This window comes from Bactrocera tryoni, chromosome 5 (genome assembly GCF_016617805.1).
Source record: "Bactrocera tryoni isolate S06 chromosome 5, CSIRO_BtryS06_freeze2, whole genome shotgun sequence".
NCBI classification, from domain to species: Eukaryota; Metazoa; Arthropoda; class Insecta; order Diptera; family Tephritidae; genus Bactrocera; species Bactrocera tryoni.
Genome location: NC_052503.1, coordinates 3,959,925 through 3,982,210, shown reverse-complemented (window position 1 = coordinate 3,982,210; position 22,286 = coordinate 3,959,925). Strand labels below are relative to the sequence as shown.

The 22,286-nt window shown below is 33.3% G+C and overlaps 1 protein-coding gene across 3 annotated transcripts; it reads right to left on the bottom strand.

Annotated features, from left to right (window-relative positions):
- Positions 1-334: 334 nt before the first annotated feature.
- Positions 335-21,975, bottom strand: LOC120776813 (transmembrane protein 184B). 3 transcript variants are annotated; one of them, XM_040107817.1, is made up of 9 exons: positions 21,486-21,975; positions 8,701-8,968; positions 8,425-8,590; positions 8,092-8,350; positions 7,861-8,030; positions 7,619-7,785; positions 5,506-5,580; positions 5,359-5,443; positions 335-1,705 (listed from the first exon to the last, which is right to left on the bottom strand). In XM_040107817.1, exons 2-9 carry the CDS (start codon positions 8,965-8,967, stop codon positions 1,422-1,424), a joined length of 1,473 nt encoding a protein of 490 aa, XP_039963751.1. In that variant the 5' UTR covers position 8,968; positions 21,486-21,975; the 3' UTR covers positions 335-1,421. The 3 variants fall into 3 exon arrangements, with proteins under 3 accessions (XP_039963751.1, XP_039963750.1, XP_039963752.1); XM_040107816.1 differs by having other exon boundaries at positions 21,552-21,975; XM_040107818.1 differs by lacking the exon at positions 335-1,705 and adding an exon at positions 3,928-4,721 and having other exon boundaries at positions 21,552-21,975.
- Positions 21,976-22,286: the final 311 nt, after the last annotated feature.

Genomic DNA, 22,286 nt, shown 5'->3' with positions numbered 1-22,286 from the left:
AAAAAACTTAAAAAAATTACTAAAAATAAAGTTTGAAATTAAAAAGTGATAAAGAAATAAAAATAAAAACATTTAAATATTAAGTCAAACTGTTATAAATAAATTAATTTGTTTAAATAAATAAATAATATTTAATTTTAATTTTCTCACTTTTCAAAAATAAATGAAATAAATTTGTTTAAAAATCTTTATAAGTTAAAAAACAGCTACATACATTATTTAAATAAATATTTTTTTGTTAAATATGAGTTCACATTTTTTTATTTTGATTTCCTCTTTTCTCATCACTCTTCAGTTCAGTTAATATACTACTTTCTTACATTTCAGTGCTTTATCTAGATTTTTGAAAAGTTCTTATATCTAACCGTTTCCGCTCTCCTCTTCTACTCAAATACAACTTGTCACTCTCTACAAGTACCCACAGTGTACTCTGCCCCTGCCACTACTTTGTTGAATATTACAATCCGTAATTCGCTTAAAATTCTAATGCAAAGCATACATATTGTGGATTGTGGATTTGTATTTATTTTCATTTGCAATATAATTTTATTTTAAAATACACACTCACACACGACCACCGAACGACGGATGCGTGCTTTATGATTGTACATACATACGACGTACATTAATAATATTACATAATATTTGTTGTTAATAATGTTATAATAATAGAAACAATTTTGGACATTTGTTGGTTTTGCTGTAGAGAAGCGCGCCAAGTTCACCTCAAAGGATTACATATTTTGCTAGCTTATGTATACATACATACATACAATAATTACATAAGTATCTGTGCGACTGAGATTTGCTAAAAGCACAAAGTAAACAACGGCAGTTCAGTTCTGCATTAGCAATTTGTAATAAATAATGTAACTAAATCAGTTATAAATAAAAGGTAATAACATAACCTCACTTATGGTTCAACAAATGGAAAATGTGGCATAAAATTGCATATTTTCTAGTAAAAATGTTATGAAATCTATAAATAGCACCTTAGCTGCTCTGTCTGGCATTTAAAACGTTTTCCTCTATACATAATCGTAATTATTTGTACTGATACTACACACTTTTGATAGAAATACAAAAATTAATTGCGCAATAAAAATTAAAAATTAATTTTTACAAAGCCCTATATTTGCAAAAACAAAAACAATATTCTTCTACTTTTCTATAAAATTCACCTACAGCCACTATTACGGCAATCGTAGCTAATTTCTGGCAACAATTTCACATCAAAAACTCAAAATAAACAGCAAATTAAGAAGATTACAATCAAAACGCCAACACACGTCCAAAGCCTAAACGGTTCTTCCACCTGTTGCTTCGGTGTAATCAGTGAGTTCTTATTGTATTTAAAAAGTGCTGTTAGGGCGGCTCGCTTCCATTACTCACTTCTCGACGACACCACGATCCGGCCTCGTTTACTGGTACTCATCATCGCTGCTCAGCAGCATCGTCTTCTCGTTATAGTTCTGGCTGATGGTGGCGACCCGTTGGCCGCCGGGCATGAATTTCCGTTGATTGCCCAAGGTTTTCGATGCGATGCAGCCGGCGATGCTGCCACCTGGTGTGCCTTGGCTGGTGTTGCCCAAACTGCTCATTGTGCCGCTATTGCCGCCTGTGTTGTTGCTATTGCCGTGATGTGTGGCATTCGGTTCGTCCGGATCGTAGGAGGAGACGCGTATACCACGCGAATTTTTACCACCTAAAGGAGAGTTTTGAGAATTGGAAATTTCGCATAGAAGTCTAGATAACGTTTAAGTTATGGAAAAATATGACAACGCGCACAAAACACAACAGTTATTTATTGAGCGAGTTGGTTGCAAAAACAATTATAAGCTTGTCATGCCATATGAGGAGTGAGGTATTAAAAAACAGTTAGTTTATGAAAATTTATAAATAAAAGAGTTTAAATATTTTTAAAATTTATTTTTGGAGTTTTTTATCTGAATTTTTTGCTATTAAAGGAGTTATTCTTAGGAAAAATTGGAAAATTGTTTCAGTAAATGCATTCAAAGCTGAAAGTACCTCAAGAACACATTTGACCAGAAGTGATTCGTGTGAAAATACTTTCTTTCTTTTCTTTTGATGTTCGTGTGAAGTGTAAACGACATATATAAAAAACTTAAAGGGGTCAAAAGCCCAATGAGGCGAATACGAAGGCTGAACGATTTCATTTCGCATTTGACGAAAAAATCAGTCACAAACTTGCTAAAATATGACAGCGCATTCAAGTTTTTTGTGCGAGTTTAGCATTGACACGCTTTGTACCCAAAATGTGTAGAGTCGATCTATAAGACGTCTACAGATCCTCTGCTGTCTCTGTTATGCCAGCAAAACGCTTTTCAAGCGCTGTTTCTAGAACTTTTTCGAGGTTATCGTCATTAACAGAGGTACTTTGTGAGTTTATATGGACCATTCTGGGCCAAATGTGATCTTGAGTACATTTATATGAGACAATACTTCTCCAAGAAATGAGCTAATTTTTTTATTTATACTTAAAATAATATTTAAAATAAAAAATTACAAGAAACACATACAATCATACTTAAGCACACATCTTTTATTTAATATTTATAATAAAAATTCATACAATATTTCATTTAAAAATAATTATTTTTATAGGCAATTTTCATATAATTTACAAAGTTCAATATATATGTGGTAAATAATCTTTAGTACAATAAAACTGTAACATTGTACAAGGTATGCGTAAAATTTTCCCATGCGCATTGTTTAAGGCTATCACATAAAAGCTAAAAAAGACTATTGTGCAATACAGTATTATGTGTGTTCATAGAAGCAAAAAACACAGTACATACAAAAAATACGAACATTAAATAAAGAACCAAAAAGGTGTATAAAAATCTGTTTATATGGTGGTTTATATTTTTTTTTTAGTTTAGTGTTATTAAAAACATAAGCAAATAAAACAAAAATATCAAAAATAGTATAATATAAATAACACAAATCAAATTTAAGCAACTAAAATGTTATTATTAGTTTATTTTGCAATGACATATTAATATTTACTTTTTTTTTGTTAAACAATTTTTTAAATTTTTTTTTATAATTTTTTCTTTTTTTGAGCAATGTGTGAAGTGCGACAACTGCAAATAATATTGATAAATGTTAATAAATTATAACTGTGCGCTTTTGGCAAAAAATAAAAATAAAATCATTATATATTTCTTTGAATCCGATAAATATAAAGCGAAACATTCCCTCACAGCAACAGCAAAACTAAATGCTTAGATTAAATTTCGAAATTGATTTTCGAATTTTTGAAATTGGAATGCCTAAACTTTTGAAACAGAAGAAATACTTGAAATGCAAAAGGATCCGTGCAAATATAGGTTTTTAATAGAACAGTACTCGTAGTAAGAACAAGAATTGGCATAGAAAAAACAGAAGTTAGAAAAACATTTTGGCAATGATTAAAGTTGTTAAAACAACAATGTCGGAACGGAATCGACGTGGCCCTTAGTTTTTGGGTAAAAAAATCATTTCTCTTTGTGACAGTTAAATTCTTCTTTAGAAAATTAAACTGTGTAGAGAAAAATTATGCAGAACTAACGGCACAATGCGAACACAATTTTATAAAAAAAATATATATGCAAAAAATGTTTCAATTTTTTCATTGTGCAAGTTAAGTGCTTTGTGCTTTAGGCTCATACTAAATAAACGTAATTTGTTTTGATTGCATAAGTACCCGAAGGAAGGTGGCTCTTTTTTTGGAAATCCGAAGTATCAAACAAATACCGTTTTAACAGAATTGTAGATAAATATGCGTAGATGAAATATTGGCAAACAAATTTTTTAATTGCTTTATAATAACCTATAAATATTTTTTATATCTGCAGTTATAGTAACCTACCTAGTGGGCAAACAATCAGAAAAATTGAATATGTTGCATGAATAGTAAAATTGTAAAAATATGAGCTACAAAAAAGTAAGAATTCAAAATTTAAAAAAATCAAAATACATATCAACTATAAAGCAAGCTCCGATTAACAGGAATATTTTTTGAATATAGTTGGCTTAAACAGGAATGCATTGGGGCAAATTTCCCATTTATTTTCGTAATCAATAAAAATTAATGTTTTTTTATCCCTTCTTGTTATAACGAGGCAGTGCATTGGTCCAGGTGCACCTTGAGCTACGCTAAACAAGCAACACTTGTAGAAACTTAAAAGTATAAAATAAAAAACGGTGTACATACATATATTTAGAAAATGAACGAAAAACGCATACCTCCCTCGCAATACACGCATGTGTGCATGTGTGTGTGTGTCTAATTATATTTTAGTTAAACTTAAGAGCTACGCCATTTTTATCGTTTGCTTGAAATTCATCCTGTTCTTTTATTGATAATCGCTTTTAATCGCTAGCAGTTTTTCAATGTATAAATATATATTTATGTGTACTCGTGTGTGTTTTGTATAAGGCAATTTTGGTAAGCAAATGCACTTCGCAAAGGCATTTTGTTAACGCATTAGCACTAGAGAAATATTGTTTTAGAATTGATTTCGTCGTCTTTTTTTGCTTCTTTTTCAATTATATTTATTAAATTATAAGTAAGTACTATTTCTGATTCTGTTTCTGTTTATGTTCCGCCTCTTCAACGCTCACAACATTTTATGTCTTCCGCTCGGCGGCTCATTAGCGCATTGACAGACAATGATTTTAAAGTTTCTCATAACGTTGAGACGAGGTAACTTCTGTAAAAGGAATAGAAGAGAAAAAAACAAATTTTTGAAGAAACCTAAAGTGGTAGGTAAGGTAACGAAAATAAATTGTTGGTAAACATAAAATGAAACCCAAGTGGAACCAAAACCAAAATGAAAAGAATGAAAACAAAATGAGTGTGTGTGTGTTGTTAATGCAATACAAGCGCATTGGACTTGAACTTGGGTGCGCTTTACAAGTGCGACCTTTCAAGGTGAACAGTGTGCAAAGAGAAGGATAGAATTAGTTTCGGAACGCGTGCATCATAACGGTTTTGTTGGATACCCTACAACTAACTACTACTCACTAACCAACACCTACGCGTTTTGGGTAAAATGGTGATGGTGAAAATTAGTATTTGCCAGCGCAAAGCTGAAAGCATTTCAAAAATATTAGCATACAGTATGGGAACATAAAGCGGAGTTTAAGAAGGGTTATGAGTTGTTTAAGATGTGGGATGGCAATAATAGTAAATGATATAAGATAAGGCAGTGCAGATACGAGTATATGTAGAATCATACAATGATAAAATAGTTGCAAGATGCATATCAAATTAACAGTTAAGAAAGGTCAAGCGATAAAGCATGCATATTAAGCAAAAATATTGTAAAGTGAGGGAAATGAACTTACCGGAACTGTATTGCGTGTACTGTTGGTATTGTGGATGGAAATTGTGTATAGCATCTGTCATAATATCCTTGGGATTCATAGTTTCCTGAAAAAATAGTAAAACAAATGTTTTTATAGACATTATACAACCGAATTGCATTTACATACTTTAAGACTGCTTGAAATTGATTGCATGGTAACAGAGCGACCTTGACCATCGGCAATACAGCTGCGCGCATAAACCTATAAGTAAATCAGTATTTATTAGAAAATTACAGATCTAGATATGGTATATGCATTTTATAGCAATAAAAATAAAATAATATAAGATCATTATAAGCCATCGAAAAATGTGGTCTTTCACTTTCTTTAAATGCGATAATTTTTGAAGAGATGCAAGAAATATAAATAAATATATAAAGGATATCCGACGCCGGATGTATAAATCTTAAACCTATGATTTTTAACATTGAAAACTCTACTAAAACATATAAAAGAGAAACTAAATAAAATCTGAGTTTTCTGCAAAATTTTTCTATAAAAACCGTTACGTATAAAATCATTGTTATTGTTTTTTGTAATGTCAGCAAACGTTCCTCAAAATGAATACTGAGAAATTGAGGACTGCTGACAAATTGTCAGTTCTTTCACAAATATACATCCGATTGGACTCCAGTTTATGGATACGACTCTCATGCGAACAATAAATGTTGAAATGAGCAAAATTATTGCTTAAAATTATGACCCGCCGAGCGACTAATGTGACGATAGTTTACTTTTTGTTGGTTTGTCATTTTCCGAGCTAATTTCGTCGCATTGGGACAGTCGACGTCATATTCAGCATTTTGAGGTTAGTGTCATTTTTAACCTATTAACCCATTTAGACCTACCGTCTCATATACGATACACCAGAAGTAATAAATTATTTTGAAGTACCCTTGATAAGAAATTGTTTTTGTTGTATTATTGCATATACATATGTATATATGAGCCAACTGTATCACATACGATACGGCCTTTTTTATCTAACCTGTAGAAATGTAATTTTTTTTACATTTTTTTATGTTTTGTGATACCCTAGGACTAATAAAAATAGACAAAAAAATACTTCAATTAAAAAAATATAGTTTCAGGTCTAAATGGGTTAAGTTTGCACATTATTATTAGAAAATTAGTTCTACAAAACTGCATACTTATTTTTGTAGCCTGACAGGGTATATTAAGTTAGACACGAAGTTTATAGTAACCAGAAGAAATTCGTTCCCACGACAGTCGGGTCTACGCAACCGGAACGGACCCGGATTTCTATCCGGCCAAGGACTGTCAACTCGGCAGACTTCTGCCGCTACAACAATAACTACCGATCAAAATCAAGTTTTTGTTTGGAAGCTTTTTATTTGTAAAGATTATACTGGCTTCGGTTCAACCGAAGTTAACGTTGTTTCCTGTTTCTAGAAATTACGAATACAAAGTTTGCTAATCTCAGGACCATTTTTAGGACTTTGCGAATTATTATAAACTATGTGAATAATTTAAAATTTTGAATATTACGGTTTTCTATGTAGATAAATCGACATTTCCATATAAAAACTTATTTCAAACAACAAATAACACAAATGATCGAAATTTGCAAAACCAAATTATACATATTATATATTTATGATCACCCTTGTTCGCGATAGCTCGCCTAATGACTCATAACTCATAATCACAACACTTCTGATAACAAGTAAATTATGTATATGATCACTAATATTTATTACTAATAAATTTAGAGCAATTACAAATCTTCAATATATGAGCATAAACCACGCACGCTCACAAAAAGAGTACAAGAGATGAAGCGAATAAAAAGGAAATATAAAATGCAAAATATTTGACACGCTCCAACGCCTAACCATTACGCATATGCCATAGATATGGCAAAGCACATTACAAGCACTTGCAAACTTTCGATTTTCACCTAGCCAATGTCTAACTTTACGGTCCACGCTTTCTACTGGCTAATCGAGTGTGAGTTTTTCACTAGCATACGCAATAGTGTTAATTACTTGCGAAATATGTTTATTAGAGGCTCATATTTATGTTGTTGTTGTTGTATATTTATCTTATCAATCGACTAGAGCATGTCAAACACACACGCCTAACAAACATTTGCACTCGATGAACTTGCGAGTAAAGCGAAAATAATAAAATATGCGAATGTTAGTCATAAACAATAACTACAAAGAAAAGTAATTATGAAGTAAAAAACAGTAAAAATCGTTTTTATTTAACTCACCTGATAGGGGAATGCATAGCGCAAGGCAATCGCAGCAAACAACATTTCAATGCAAATGAAGAAGTTTTGATAGCCCGCCGAAACAGTACCAGCTGAAGTGACAGTGCCGACGCTGTCCACAATTGGCGAGATGACCTTGGCCTTTTCCAAAATGGCCAACATAACACCTGTATGCGACAAGACCGCAAAATTAGTAAGACAGCAAACGCATAGATATATTTCGACTCATTAGAGTGACTCACCTTGCCAAAACGATAAGAAGATAACCGATTTGATTGTACAAAATTTCAAGACAGGCTCGAACGGTGTGAGTAAATCACGCGTAGCGAAGTAGAATAAATATAGACCGTAGAGGGCAAGAGACACGGATATATTATAGATAACTGTAATGTAAATGTAGCCACCGTTTGCACTGTAAATCAATTAAAGTGTTATTTAATAAGTTGCAATATATTGTTTTCACATTTTAATACCTCCAATCACCATCATGGTAGTGGCCAAAGGCTTGCAGGAATATAATAATGAATGCCACCAGCGGCTTCACCAAGCAGAATTGCAATGTGGCTTGCTTGCAAAAGCGCAGGAAACCGATTGTATACGTCTTGCCCTTCAGACAGCAGGTGCCATACAGACACGAGCTCTTGATGGGTTTGCCGCGTATCTCGGACATGATATTGCCCTCGCCACCAAGGTACTCATAGCACAGCGACAGGAAACTGTAGATGACAAAAGCTAAAGGAGAAATTATGTAAATAATAGTTTTAAGAGAAAAATATCAGCAAATCTTGACAATTTCATGTACTCACCTTCGTAGCAATCGCGCACGGTAAAGAAGTACACATACACATTATCCGAATTGAAGAAAAACAAACTGATCCAAGAGTATGTCGCATACATGGGCACAATAAACAGGATGCGCACTATCCAGCGCTGCTCCTGTGGATTTGTGTACCAACGCAGATGTTGATAAATCTACCAGCGTGTGGCATTGTGTAAACAGCGTGGAAAAGCAATAAGAAAAAACAAAACAAAAACAAAGTAAAGCCGTGGAGTTCATTTTTTTTAAGCACATGATTACCCACCTGTTGGCATGTGATAAATAGTGCCACCCACACGAAGACGGTCGCAAGTCCTTGGGCGGTTTTTGTTTGCAGGAAGATTCCATCACCAACGTGACTGAGCGGATCAATTGGTGACGGCATTGGTTTGGCTTGTACAACGATACTCGGTTTCAGCGTGGTCGATTCGGTCATCGTCGATGCGGCAACTGCGATGGCGGCTGCTGCTGTGCCATTCGGGTCAATGAAGCTCGTTGTACTTGGCGCTGTGCTGCTCACAACGCTGTTCATACTGCGCGTATACACAACCACGCAATTGTCAGTGTAAGAAGGGCGCATATGAAAGTAGAGTAAGAATGTGTTTTGAAAAATTAGTTTTTTTTTTATTTCAGAAAATAAATAAGTAAAAAATAAAAAAATGTGCAAATATTTTAATGCTCTCAATATATTCTGAATTTCCTTCCAATTTGTAAAATAAAAACAGTAGCAATAGTAGCCGTCAAATTAAAGTGGCATTTAAGACTTCAAAAAACCTCCTGCTAACATATAAAATCTAGGAGCTTCTGAAATATATCTGATAAAATAAAGCGATAAAATTTGTTGTTAGTTCAATCCAATTTTATATGTAATTTAATTCACATATGTAAATTCACCATATTTATATTTATAATGTAGACAGATAAGATTATTTGAAAATATTCTATGAATTACGATTATGTGAAGAGGCTTTCGTTCTATAGAGAGTTACATGTGTATTCATTTCTGAAAGTTTCGGTTTGTTATCGCCACATATTTTACAACAACATCTAGTATTTATTTCTCAATTCAAAGCTTGATTTTTCGTAGAATTTTGTAATGAGGCTGTGTGATTACTGTGCACTAAATGTTTATTCATTAGAAAATATTTAGCAAATATTGAAATATACAAATTTCCAAGGAATTTTGTTGCAAACACGACACACATTTCTGTTCTATTCATTTTCAGATTTATTAGAAAATAAAACAAAATTAATGCTTAATTTTCAGATTTAGTAGAAAATAAAGGAAAATTAATGCTTAATTTAAATATGAAACTTTTCCAGTTACATGTTGTTTTGACCAAAATCTATTGCGCCAGTCAATTTAATCAAGCATATATCAGTCTATTTTAGCCTTTATTGGGGATATGTTATTAAAATTAAGAGATCATGATTATGATTATTTCCGTCCTCCTCCTTGATTTTAATCTACTATTTCAGTATATACATGTATGTACATAAATACTAATTAATGGCATTGATTCACATTTTCTCTTAGTTTTTATATAAGGATAGTAAAAATTACCGTTAGTCAGGTTAACTAGGTAGATGATAAGTTAAATTGTAATTGATGGTATTTTTAGGAGTTGGAGTATAATAAGATTAGAAAAAACTTTTAAGTTTTTTTGTCTAAATTAAATTTTTCTAAAAACATTACTTAGTTGCTAAAATGGTGAACAACGCTTTTTTGCCCAATTCGCTGTAATCAGTGGCTGAATTCTCTCGAAACTGTATGTTTCAAGTCGGGCTGCAATGGTAGTCGGAGACGAACGCACTTAAATTATAACATTATGTAGTACACAACCAAAGATATTTTTGTTGTCATTGCATTTTTTTGTCATAAACAATTCAATGCTATTTTTTCAATCAAAAGTTGAAGTTTTCTTACTGTTCTAGCAAGTCTAAAGTACTGCTTTTACATGTTTAATCAAACCTGAGAGAATCCTAGCGTAAGTTGTGAAAGTAAAGGACATTATGTTTATGTTAACATCTTAAGGGATTATTCCACTTTCAGGTCAGAAAAAAAGAGGAACTTTTTTTCAGCTTAAAATAATTTAAAATCCAAAAAAATCTATTATTCCTATTCATATATAGCAGAAATGGTTGAAAAACTAGTAAACATTTTGATATTTGACAAGTTTCAAAAACGAAAGTTTTTTTGTGAAATTTACACTTAAAAGTGGCTTAAAAAATCGAAATTATTATAAAAAATAGTATTTCTTGAGTCATTACCCGACAAATATATCTAAGAAGGTCGTGTGAACATTTCAAGTCGATGGTTTCGGAGATAGGTATTCACACCGAAAATGTTAATCCGGTAATACGTTAGTTGAATACTTAACTGGGAACATATTTTTTGCTCTATCTCGGTATTTTGACTAACGAATTAACAATCATAGTTTGAATGAATATATCTATTATCAAATAAATGTATGTGCATTCGGTATTTCTAATATATAAGTGCACAATCGCGTCACAAATCTCCTCAGCATTTATTTCATTGATCACTGATTTCGCATGTCATGTTTCTGCTCTTGACAGTTTCTACAATCCTTAAATGATTCGTCTGTGTATAACTTTATTATGTTGTTCAGCTTCGGAACTCAACATTGTTGTTATTGTAGCGGCAGAAAACATTCCTGAAGTTATTTTGAATTTTAATTGATTATTTCACTTTCTCGTATTCAAATCCATTAGAAATTGACACAACAAAATTGCATTTGAGGTGTGCCACCTTATGACTAAAAATGGACCAAACGGAACAAAAATTGTTCAAACGTCTAGGTACTGAGTATGTGAATCCAGTGCTTATAATATTTTTTTAGTGAAAATATCGGTCAATGTGTGAAATATATAACCGAAATTTGGAGAGAATTCTTTTAAATATGTCTGTTTGTTGAAAATGGGTTGGATCGGGTCAATACTTCCCTTAGCCCCGATACACCTTAAACAGAGATTTTCGAACTTTCGCGTGGCTTTATTCCGCATATATCGGCCGAAATGTGAGTTATCTTAATAAAATTGAGAGAATGCGTTTTTGTTATAACGGTGCATCTTTGTGTTTAGAAAGAATCGGTTGAAAACTTACATACATATACACATGCTTGCATAAATATAGCCCCTCAAAAATAAGTTTTGATTGAACTCTGATCTTCCTACGGAAGATAAAGAAGACCTTACAAGGGAAACAACTTTCGATCTTTTAAGTACGGGTTTTGTGAGAAAAAATGCTTTGCGAATGATAAAATTTGCAGAATTGACCAGTTTCCCACGCACATAAATGAATGCAAACAAATAATTACTGAATTGTTTACTATAAAATGTTTACAAACCACTCATTTATCTCCTCAGTTTTACAGTTATAATTACTCAAAAAAATCTTTTACAAGATTTACAAGTCTTCAAATTCCTCAAATGATGAATAGGTTATCACAATAAAGTATTACCAGTTCTGAAGAAAGTCCTCCACGAACGTTGTATTTGTCCTGGTCTATAAACTTAATATTATTTTAAATTGTCATCTTTAAATCTTATAGGCAGTCTTCTTTGCCAAAAAGCCTGCGCCCTTTTATGAAATAGTTAACTCCTGAATATTTCACAGATAGTCGTCTATCACAACAGTTAAACTTATAAATTAGAAGTTCGAGTTTTCTCATGGCGAAAATATAAGGAATTTCATCACTTGGGGTGTTCACTGTAAAAGATCGAAGTTGTCGTCCAATTATCGCAACCTATAATTATTCCTCTGATTTCAATATGGCTTAGTCACAACTTACTTATGCGAAAAAATCAGGTCATGTACACTTCTCCAACCTTTATTAGGGCATTGGTTGTGGGATGCCCATCTGCCTTACGATATCTTCCACTAATATGTATTATAAGGATAATAAAGGGTGTACCAAAATTATTCCGATCATATTTTGTATAAAAATTATTTTTGAAGTATTTTTCAATAATGAAGGCACGTTGTTCTGTTGTTTACTACATAAATGGCGGCAAAATTTAAATATTTCGTTAATTTTGGGACACCCTTATTTATTTCATCCCAGTCTTGTAGTAACTTTGGGACAACATTTTTCACAAACTTCAGCACGTTTGAAAGGCTGAATTTTTATAATTTCGTCCGAAGACTTGTCTACCTTCAGGTGCCGAGTTCACAATCTTTGGCCGCATAAAAATCCAGCTCAGTTCCGGTTACTTAGACCCGGCTGTCGTAGGAACGGTTGGATCTAAACATTCCTTAGCATTTTTTGGAATGTTTATCATAGCACTCGGTAAGCTATTGAACTAATTGCATACTCATTTTTAAGCTATCACTAAAATGTGTCACAACGCACCAACGCTAAAATCTCACGTTGAAATGCGTTTAGAGAAATAGTTTTTCGCCGATATCTTACTCAACTGAAGCCGTAAGAAAACTTTCTTACCCAACACCGGCACATATTTACTCACACAAAATATTAATAAATAAAACCGACGCCGTTAAAGGAGAACACACAAATACCTTTCGGAACTGGAACCATCCTAAGTATCTAATCTATATTCCACGAAGTTTATGGCACTGATAACACGATCGTGAACACAAGTCATCGAGAATAGCAGCATTTGACGGAAAAGCTTTCAAGTAAAATGGTTTAATGCATTTGTAAACTGTATATGCGCCGTTAAAAGTTGAAGTATGACAAGATAAAAATTGAATTATATCAACGCCTTCCCATTATACTATATATGTGGGTATACACTCTCGCATGCATATATTTTCGCCCATTCACTTACTCACACGTTCACTAAGTCGCCTGCACGTCGTCGTTAAGCGACGTTTTCCATTTCGTGTCTCTCATCATATTAATATCATATTTGAATGTTGACAATGACAGGAAAAGCGATGCGAATGCTTGCAAGTGTACTTATGAGATATTAACTAGGCCCTTCTAGCCGCTATACCAACTTACAGTTATAATCAAGTGTCTTAGGCTGTAGTCATGGTGTGACGATGATACAAGAGAAAAAAAAAGCGAGGAGTTGTAGAGAAATATGCATTTTAAAAATAAGAAATATTATATGTGGTCTTGGACCGAATCTAAATGTCGAAGCCACAGTAATTACGGGACGTATCACCATTAGCCGACCGAATTTCGGTTTAACCGTCCAACTCCAAAATACGGCATTAAACCCGGTCACTCCTAGAACATCTTCACTTTCACTTTACCTCTAAAGACTATACGTTTTTATAATTTCCAAATACCCTTCCTTTTATAAAAATATTCTAATATATTCTCTGATCAAAAATGACCCATAGCATCGGGTTTGATTTAGCGTTTCTAATAGCATTACGGTTAATGAATCGTTGAAAAGTTTGCAAAAGTGTCTGCGGAGGACTACTTTATCGCCAAAGCAAGAAGTTGAGTGGGTCAAATTATTCAGTGAAGGTCGTAAAGCCATCGAAAACTTGCTGTCCAATTCTGTTAATGACGATGACATGGCAAAAGGTAGAGAAACAGTGTTTAAAAACCGATTTCAGGATAGATATCAGCACTTCTTATGATTGTCGAGTAAAGATCGCAAGGGTGATGGAAAGGATGAAGGACCATACATTCACTGTGGACAAGTCGTAGGTTTAGGAATATGACATCGCCATGGCTAAACAATCCAGCGAATGGTGTACCAAAAATGAGACGAAACTGTCTCCATCCCTAGTTTGTTCCATGCTTCACTATGCACTTAGTCTTGCACTCGCGCATGTGCTTCGGTTCAAGCTCAGTTATGGTTCATGCGGTTACTCCGAGAGAAAGTGGATATATGTACATATGTACGCGATATTTGTCTTGGCTTAATGGATATGAGAATGAGCGAATTGAATAATAATAGAAGACAATTAGATCATCGTAAAAAGGAAAAGCACGCGCCGCTATAAATATTTGCTGTCTAATGGTAAAAACTAATAAGAAAATGGTGCAAATGAATTCAAAAATATATGAAGCAGGCATATCGAATATAGAGACAGACACATATGTATATGTGTACACAAAAAGACACACGGATACTATTTATCGCGTGCAAATGACACTGAAGTGGCGGATAAAATACGGGGAAGCAAACAGGACACAAAAATAAACACAACATCTCAAACAGGTGGATAAAAAATGCAGCAAATGGTGTCATAAAACACAAATAAAAACATAGGAAGCCAACCAATATGGCCAGCAGGCAATGCGAGTATACCAAATGAGGCGAGAGGATTACGTGTTATGGCGATAGGAAAAACAACGCCTCGTCCTTAAATGGTCACGGTCACCAGACGCTACGCTATAGTTGCTATGTAGTATATGTAGGTGTGTTAAAGTAGCCGTGTGTACACGTACTGTTATTAAGCGGACAACATATCGTGGCTGACGGAAAAATCATTTAAGTGGAGTTACCATTTGTATGATAAACTCTATATTTTTGCATGAAAAATGGCTTTTCGAGATATAGTTTTGTGCATATTAATGCTATGTAATCGAAGCATATACTTAACTACAAGTTTAATTTCAAATAACAAGATTTGTACACATGTCAAGCTCGACATATGAAAATGTCCTAAAAGCACTTGGCAGGTTTTGCTTGTGAACCTAAGATAGAGACATAAATATTTGTACTAGCACGTAGTAGCGGAAGGCCCGCACAGCCCACGCTTTCGCAATATTTTTCATTACAAAATTCCATACAAATACACTTTTATTTACTGCTATCACTTTACCACAATAACAACTAAAACATTTCATTCAGCCTTTAATTATTTTAATGGTGGACTGTTGCTTTCGCATGATGCCCGTGTCGGTGGAAAATCGATAGAGACTGACTTTAAAGCGGCAAGTTCACTGAAACTGCGAGTCTAATTTGTTTAATGTCACAGAAAATTGACTAAACAATGAAAACTGTAATGGAAAATAACATTTGCTTAATTGCAAAAGCAAATATTATTATAATTATTGTTAGGTGGACATTAAATCGGCAACACAGCGGCGCAAAGGTCGATTTAGTGAACTGAAAATTTATTTTCTGATACAATTTTTTCGTGATTTTTAGGGTTTATGGTTGCGCTTTCAAACAACATTTTTGAAAGAACTATTTATAACAATGCTTCCTTCATATAATGAAGCATTTGAAAATAAGAATCATTCTTATAAGATTCCGAGGATAGTAGATTGAAGGCATTGTATCAGCATCGAGTAAGTTTATTGTGGCGTGGGATGCCTTAAACTCTCGATGAACCCTATTTTCAAACTCTGGGCCTCTGTAGTGTTTTAAAGCAGGTTGTATTGCAATAAGAAGACAAAAATTCGACCGCTTTGATGGACAGCAATTCCTTATACCTGAGAATCTAAGCTTTCCCGGCAGATTCAAACGCTCTATAAATCGTGATAAAAGAATCAAAATTATTCAAATTTCTTTTTATAAAATTTTCTAAAACTAAATTTACCGATATCATATACATATATATGAATAAAATATATATGTAAATCCTGATAAAAATTCTAAATTATTTTAATTTTAAAGTTTTATAAAACTAAATTAATCGATACCGATGGCATAAAAAAAATATTTTTTTTGGGTCTTATTGTAAGAATGTCCGCCAAAAGAAACGCAACATGGTGTAAGCACCGAAGCAACAAACTGCAGCCAACGAAACACTCAGCAATTTGCAGACAATAAAACTCGCTTTTCTTTAAATCTTTCAGGTTAAGTGAACTTAAATAAAGAAAAGCAAGAGTGTCGCATTAAAAATGCAGATGTGTAAGAGGGTACACAAAAGCAAAAATACCGTTATAATCTGGGTCACATTTTGGCACAGCGTACTAAAATAAGAGAGTAACGATATTTCCTACATTTAAAGGGATTGCCCAAAAGCGTCCGGCAACAACATGAGTACTTATGAGTGAACAAAGCTACTCGGGCTACTTCTGCCGCACGAAGCGTGTTGCAACAAAGGAACGACGAATATGTGACAAAAATGAAGCAACAACAAACATGTGAGAGAGTTTAACTAAAATAAAATAATATACATGGTTTATATCTATACAACAAAATAATGATAAATGCTAACCAAAAAAAAGCAGGGAAAAAGAGCCAAAACAAGCTGCCTTGTTGTATGCTCTGGAAAAATGAATGTAAATCATGGAAGCGTTCTACCAAATAAACTACAGACCCTATGAACCGCACGCATACACATATATATTCATATACTTGTATGTATGCGTAACCAAGTGTCTGTCAGACTGCTTGGCTATGAGGGATGAGCTCTTCGGAATATGCTAAGCAAAGTGGCTGCGTTGGCTTACGCTGCAAAGAACTTGGCAGATGACACACCTTGAAATCCTTGAACAATCAAATGGCACTACAGCACGCACGCGAAAAAAAGCATTTATCTGCACAAATATAATATTATAAAGGAAGTGCGAAGATACCGAAGACTTTGTGTATATGGAGGTTGCAGAGTATAATCCACGATTTAGTGATAGTAAAGAGCAAATGCATATGTGGAAATATTGGATTTATTTAATATTTCGCATGTATATCTCCAGATGATTAAAAAACTATAAGTAATGTTCAAAACGATTACCTGAAGATCGGGAGTTTAACTGACCGAGGGCTTAAGGCTTTTTGCAGAATTCTCTCTGAAAGAGATGGGCAAGCTAGAACTCAAGCGAACCTTCAAGCTGCCGGAATACTTCAGTATTTTACCGGTGGAAGTTTTTGCGTTGAGGGAAAAGAGGTTGAGCAAAGACGAACAATATATACTCCAACAGCCAAGTGCCAATTAAGGCAATAATCTCATAACGTATTACGACGGAGAATGTATTTAGAAGCAGAGTGGCAGTAGATACATATATGGATGTCTGCATATATACACTGGGCCACTCACGCCACAATGGCATACCGGGAAACGAAACAACTGATAAGATTGCCTAAGTGTCATTCGTCTGGCTACCAAGTCAGTACAGGTGCAGTATATAAGTCGCTAAAAACGACATACAATGAAATTTCTGAAACACTTGATACCTAAGTAGCTAAGACAAGTATTAAATTATTCTTACTTTCTACTTTGCTCGACGTCAAAAAGTTAGTACGGAGTAATTTATAATAATCCTCACCCTAAAACGTATCAATTTTGACGGGTGAAGTACTGTCAAGAAAGAAAATTCTATTGAGTATCAGTTATACTAGAGCTCGAATAATTTTATGAATTGTATACTGCAAACACATAAATCGGTTTCGTGCACAACTTACTCATATCTATATTATAACTGCTCAATGTCTGATAAGCTAAAAAATAATTGCTCCAAGGCATATTGCAAAGGTTTTTCAGTGAACAATTTGCGGCCAGTGATATAATAATTATCTGTCGTAGCGAGTGCTCACTTCTTACACTCTTAGGATTTACATGCCGAGTGTAGACTTGTCTCAGCAATGAGCTGTTTGTTGCCAGTGTAAAAAGTAATGTTTCAATTTACAACAGCAAGGTAATTTGTAAACCCGCAAGAGTTCATTAAACTAAAGGAAAAAGGTAAAAGCAAAAGTCAGGAGCGAAAATGGGGAAAAAATAAAGGCGATGCCCACATAAGTCGTGCGATAATGAGCAATGGGAGGTGAGCTGGTAATGTGCCCATGAAATAAATAAACACAGCTAAACATGTAGGAAAGAAAACTAATATTAAAACAGGAAAATATAGAGAGCCCACAGAAATTGGCCAGGCCAGGTAGGCAGCAAACTTGAAAAGAAAAAGCGGCAATTGCAAAAGGCGCTAATCCAACACCGCAATGAGAGACCACTGCAGGGCGAAGACAGATGAGTAAGTGAGACTTGTTAACTGAATGCTAGACTGACTGGTTGGCTGACTGCTTGCCTAAGTAGTTCGCTGACTCGACGAATCTGGAAGCACAAACTGAGACTTATGAAGATTGAAGTTTGAATTAGGAAGTAGGAAGGCGAAAGGAGGAAGGGTGAAGTTGTGAGTTCATATACATACATAAGTAGTGGGTACTGTAATGCATTTGTGGGTGTGTGTGTGTACGTTTTGGCGTACAGGACGTATGAATAACGTATTATTTACGCAGCAAGTTGAAAACGAGATATGTATGTATGTATGTGTGTAAGTATCTCTCAGATAGGTGCAATTAGTATAATGTTTAACTGTTATAAATACAACAATAATTGTAGACAAGAACTCGGTACTAAGCATGCAAAAAAAGATATGAGACTGCAAAGTAAAGAAGACAAACAAAACTTATGATGGAAGAGGAAGTGCCTAGGCACTGCGGCATAACTGCGAACGTCAAACACCTCACCAACGCGCCATTCAATCAGTCAAGCAACAACACCCGCTAGCCTTGAGAAGCATGATGGTTACATTACTGTATGCTCACATGCGAATAAGAAGCAAAATAAAAAAAGAATATAAACCACCGACATTCGCAGCAATAGTATGGGAAATAGATAGCCACATTTGTGCAAAACGAAGCTAATGACACGTTCGCAGATAGTCAAGTATTTGGTGAGCGGAAAACATCTTTGGCGCTGCGCGTTTCAACCTCAAGCAAAGCAGCACAACAAAACACAAAACGAAATACTTGCTTGTACCTAGTTAACAGGTTTTTATGCCAACAACAATTATCTGAGTTTATCAGATAAAAAAGCGATTGAAATTAAAAAAATAAAATATGAGTTCTGCGAAAGAAATTAAAATTAGTCACAGAAGAAGAAGCCAAAAAACAGTTTACAGTTAAATACCGTTTACATTAACTAATTTTTGTAAAATTTTGAGTCATGTAGGCCACTTTGTGAATTTTTGATTGGGAGACAAAAAAATTTATAAAATTCGTTAGTCAATACTTAACGAATATACATACATATGTATACATATGTATGTATGTATATAGTTTAAAATTTTTAAATAACTTAATCAAATTTTAAACTGATAATAGTTTTTGAGTTAGAGCCATGTAAAGGGTGACCGTTCGGTTCATTCCGATCCACGAGTTTATATTTAAACTCGATTTTATCCGAACAAAAATTTCCGAATTAACTACAATGATAAATCGTGTCATTTTTTTCCTGGTTTGTATTATGTTCTACATCAAATAACGTATCAGTAATTTAGTATATCACTCTCCTCATCTCTCCTCACTCTACAGGTGCCAGTATTTATTCGTAACAAATCGTGTTTCTGAAGAAAAAGATTTTAAAAAATGTTTTTGCTACTGGAATATTTCTACAAATTGTCGCTAGAAAACAAGAAGTGCATGTTTGGCTATGAAAAAAATTTAAGACAGCACTGAAGCACAAAGTAACAAAACATTGTGAAGAATTCTCCAGATCTTTGATAATGCTATCTTACCTTTTTTATTAAAATTTCACGATTTTTTTAAATTTTTTTCAATACTATATGTATCTATGTACATATGTACATACATATACATATGTATGTAATATATTATAGCAGCCGACTTTGCAATTGAATTCAGACAAGCTGAATATTTTATTGCCATTATACATATATTATATAATATTAATTATAAATAAACATATGTATATAAGGGAAACATCAATTTTGCAAAAGCTGCATATTTTTAAAGCTGAAAAACTTGTTACTCACTCACGCGAGGACCACAAAGCTACGTTTTGACTCATCTTTCAAAACGAAAGCTTAGTAAAAAATATATGTACATAAAGCATGGTAAAGAGTGCAAACTTGTAATATGAAATTTAAATATACTAATATTTGTTGACGATTATTTGTTACCAGCGATTTATTTTATTTTGCGGCAAAACGGTAGGCAATAGAAAACAAGTAACAAATTCAACAAACAATTCACGGTCAAACAATACAAGAAAAGATAAATAAATAATGAAGACTTTAATATGTACATACATACATACATATGTACATATGTATCTATGAATTGGTATTCATAGGCATAGAAAATAATAATCGATGAAAATACTGACAAAACCACAAACTCACAAATAAGGGCAGTAAAAATACTTGAATGTACGTTTGTACGCCAAAGTGGACAGAATTGGATGTGAGAAGTAGAGAACACTGAAACATAAAAATTAAGCACACATGGAACAATAAAAGTAAATAGACATATTAATAAGGGACTCTCTTCTAATTTAATAAAACAAACATTTTTATAAAATGTATCTAGCTTGTGCTAATTATTTGTGTCTGGAAAGTTTCCAATTAATATTTGCCAATTCCAAATTTTGCATCAAACCGAATTTTTAGTGTGAGTAGAGACTTTGTTTAATTTCTTAATTTGTATCATATTTGTAAGGAAAATTAAAAATAGTCTGAAAATATAAATTTCTGAATTGTAAAAAGAATATCGCTATTCCAAAGCAAGCATAAGTTTAAAGCCTATCACAATATGTTAGTTTACATATGCGCACATATACCAAGAGGTATGGATGCATGTACATACGTGAGTTTTTGTATATCAACAAATGATGAACGCTCAGTGACAATTTCAATCAAACTGAAGCTGCTTTTGGAACAAACATCGCCATAACATTCTTGGAGACACACGGATCCGCATGCAAATACACAAACACATATTCATGTGTCGTTGCCCCACGCGAACATATGGCTTCTAATGTTTGTTAAGCTGCACACTACGCGAATAATTCGCCTTAAAAATATAAATATTGAAGAATTTTGGCTGTTATATTTGTTTTATAGGAAAACCGAGGATCTCTAATTTTTATTGTAGTTATACATACATATACCAAATTCTTCATTCTTATGAAATAAAGATATTTTTAAGTTAGTTAATAAATAATTTTTTGTATTAAATAACTTGAAAAGGAGTGAAATGATAAGCCAATTGGCACAATATTCAAAATTATTATACGGGTTCAAAATTGCAAATATCAGATACATACCTACATCGAATATATTCGTTTTTACCATTTAAAATAAAAACTATTTTTAATATATATAAGTATGTATATTTATGAAGATATACCTATTTTAACATTATTATTCAATGTAGAGGTTCGCACAGATATACAACTTTCCAATTCGCACTAACCTTGTTTGTCTGCGTCTTATTTAGGCTGTTTTTTATAGTATTACTGCTGACACTTTTACAATTTTATTTTCTTTTTATAATAGCGTTGGAAACAGTTGCAAAAAGTAAACCAAAATCAACCACTTGTCATTTATATGATTATTTTTTAATTTCTTTTTTCTCTTGTTGCGAATGTCGTTGTGGTCGCCAGCGAATCAATTCGACAAAGATGACGTTTTTTCTTTGGGTTTGCGAATGCACACGCTTTACGTATTTTGTCCAAATACACTGATAACACTTTAAACACACGTAATTCGATTTTTGTGCGCGAGTTGTCCGTAATTTGTACTAATTTATGCGATTTTTTAAGCTATTAAACCGATTTTAACTTTTTCAAAAATTACTTTACGATCTTGGAGGAAAAACTTACTGATTACTATGAAAAATAAATACGAAATGACTGATGTGCAGTATTGCCAAAACACAAAGTCATTTCAACTCACCAACAGGTGGCGCTCTGATGACTTTCGTTAAATATATATTTTACGTACTGTTTTTAAAAAACGTGCAGTGGTCTGCAATATTTTTTATATTATTATAACTACGACATTATAACATCTTTAAAAAGAAAAGTTAACAGACTTGCATGAACCATTATATTTGTCCGTTTTACTAAATGTGTTTTTTAATTAAAATTTGGTATGCTAAAAACTGTGGCATCACTCAAGGTATTGCAACACTGAAATTTCCAATATT

Excerpts from the sequence above, each read along its gene's own strand:
- LOC120776813 (XM_040107817.1), bottom strand. The coding sequence starts at position 8,967 with ATGAACAGCGTTGTGAGCAGCACAGCGCCAAGTACAACGAGCTTCATT. Across the intron at positions 5,581-7,618 it reads GCTATGCATTCCCCTATCAG|GTTTATGCGCGCAGCTGTAT; the intron begins GTGAGTTAAATA and ends ATTTACTTATAG. Across the intron at positions 1,706-5,358 it reads GTACACGCAATACAGTTCCG|GTGGTAAAAATTCGCGTGGT; the intron begins GTAAGTTCATTT and ends ACTCTCCTTTAG.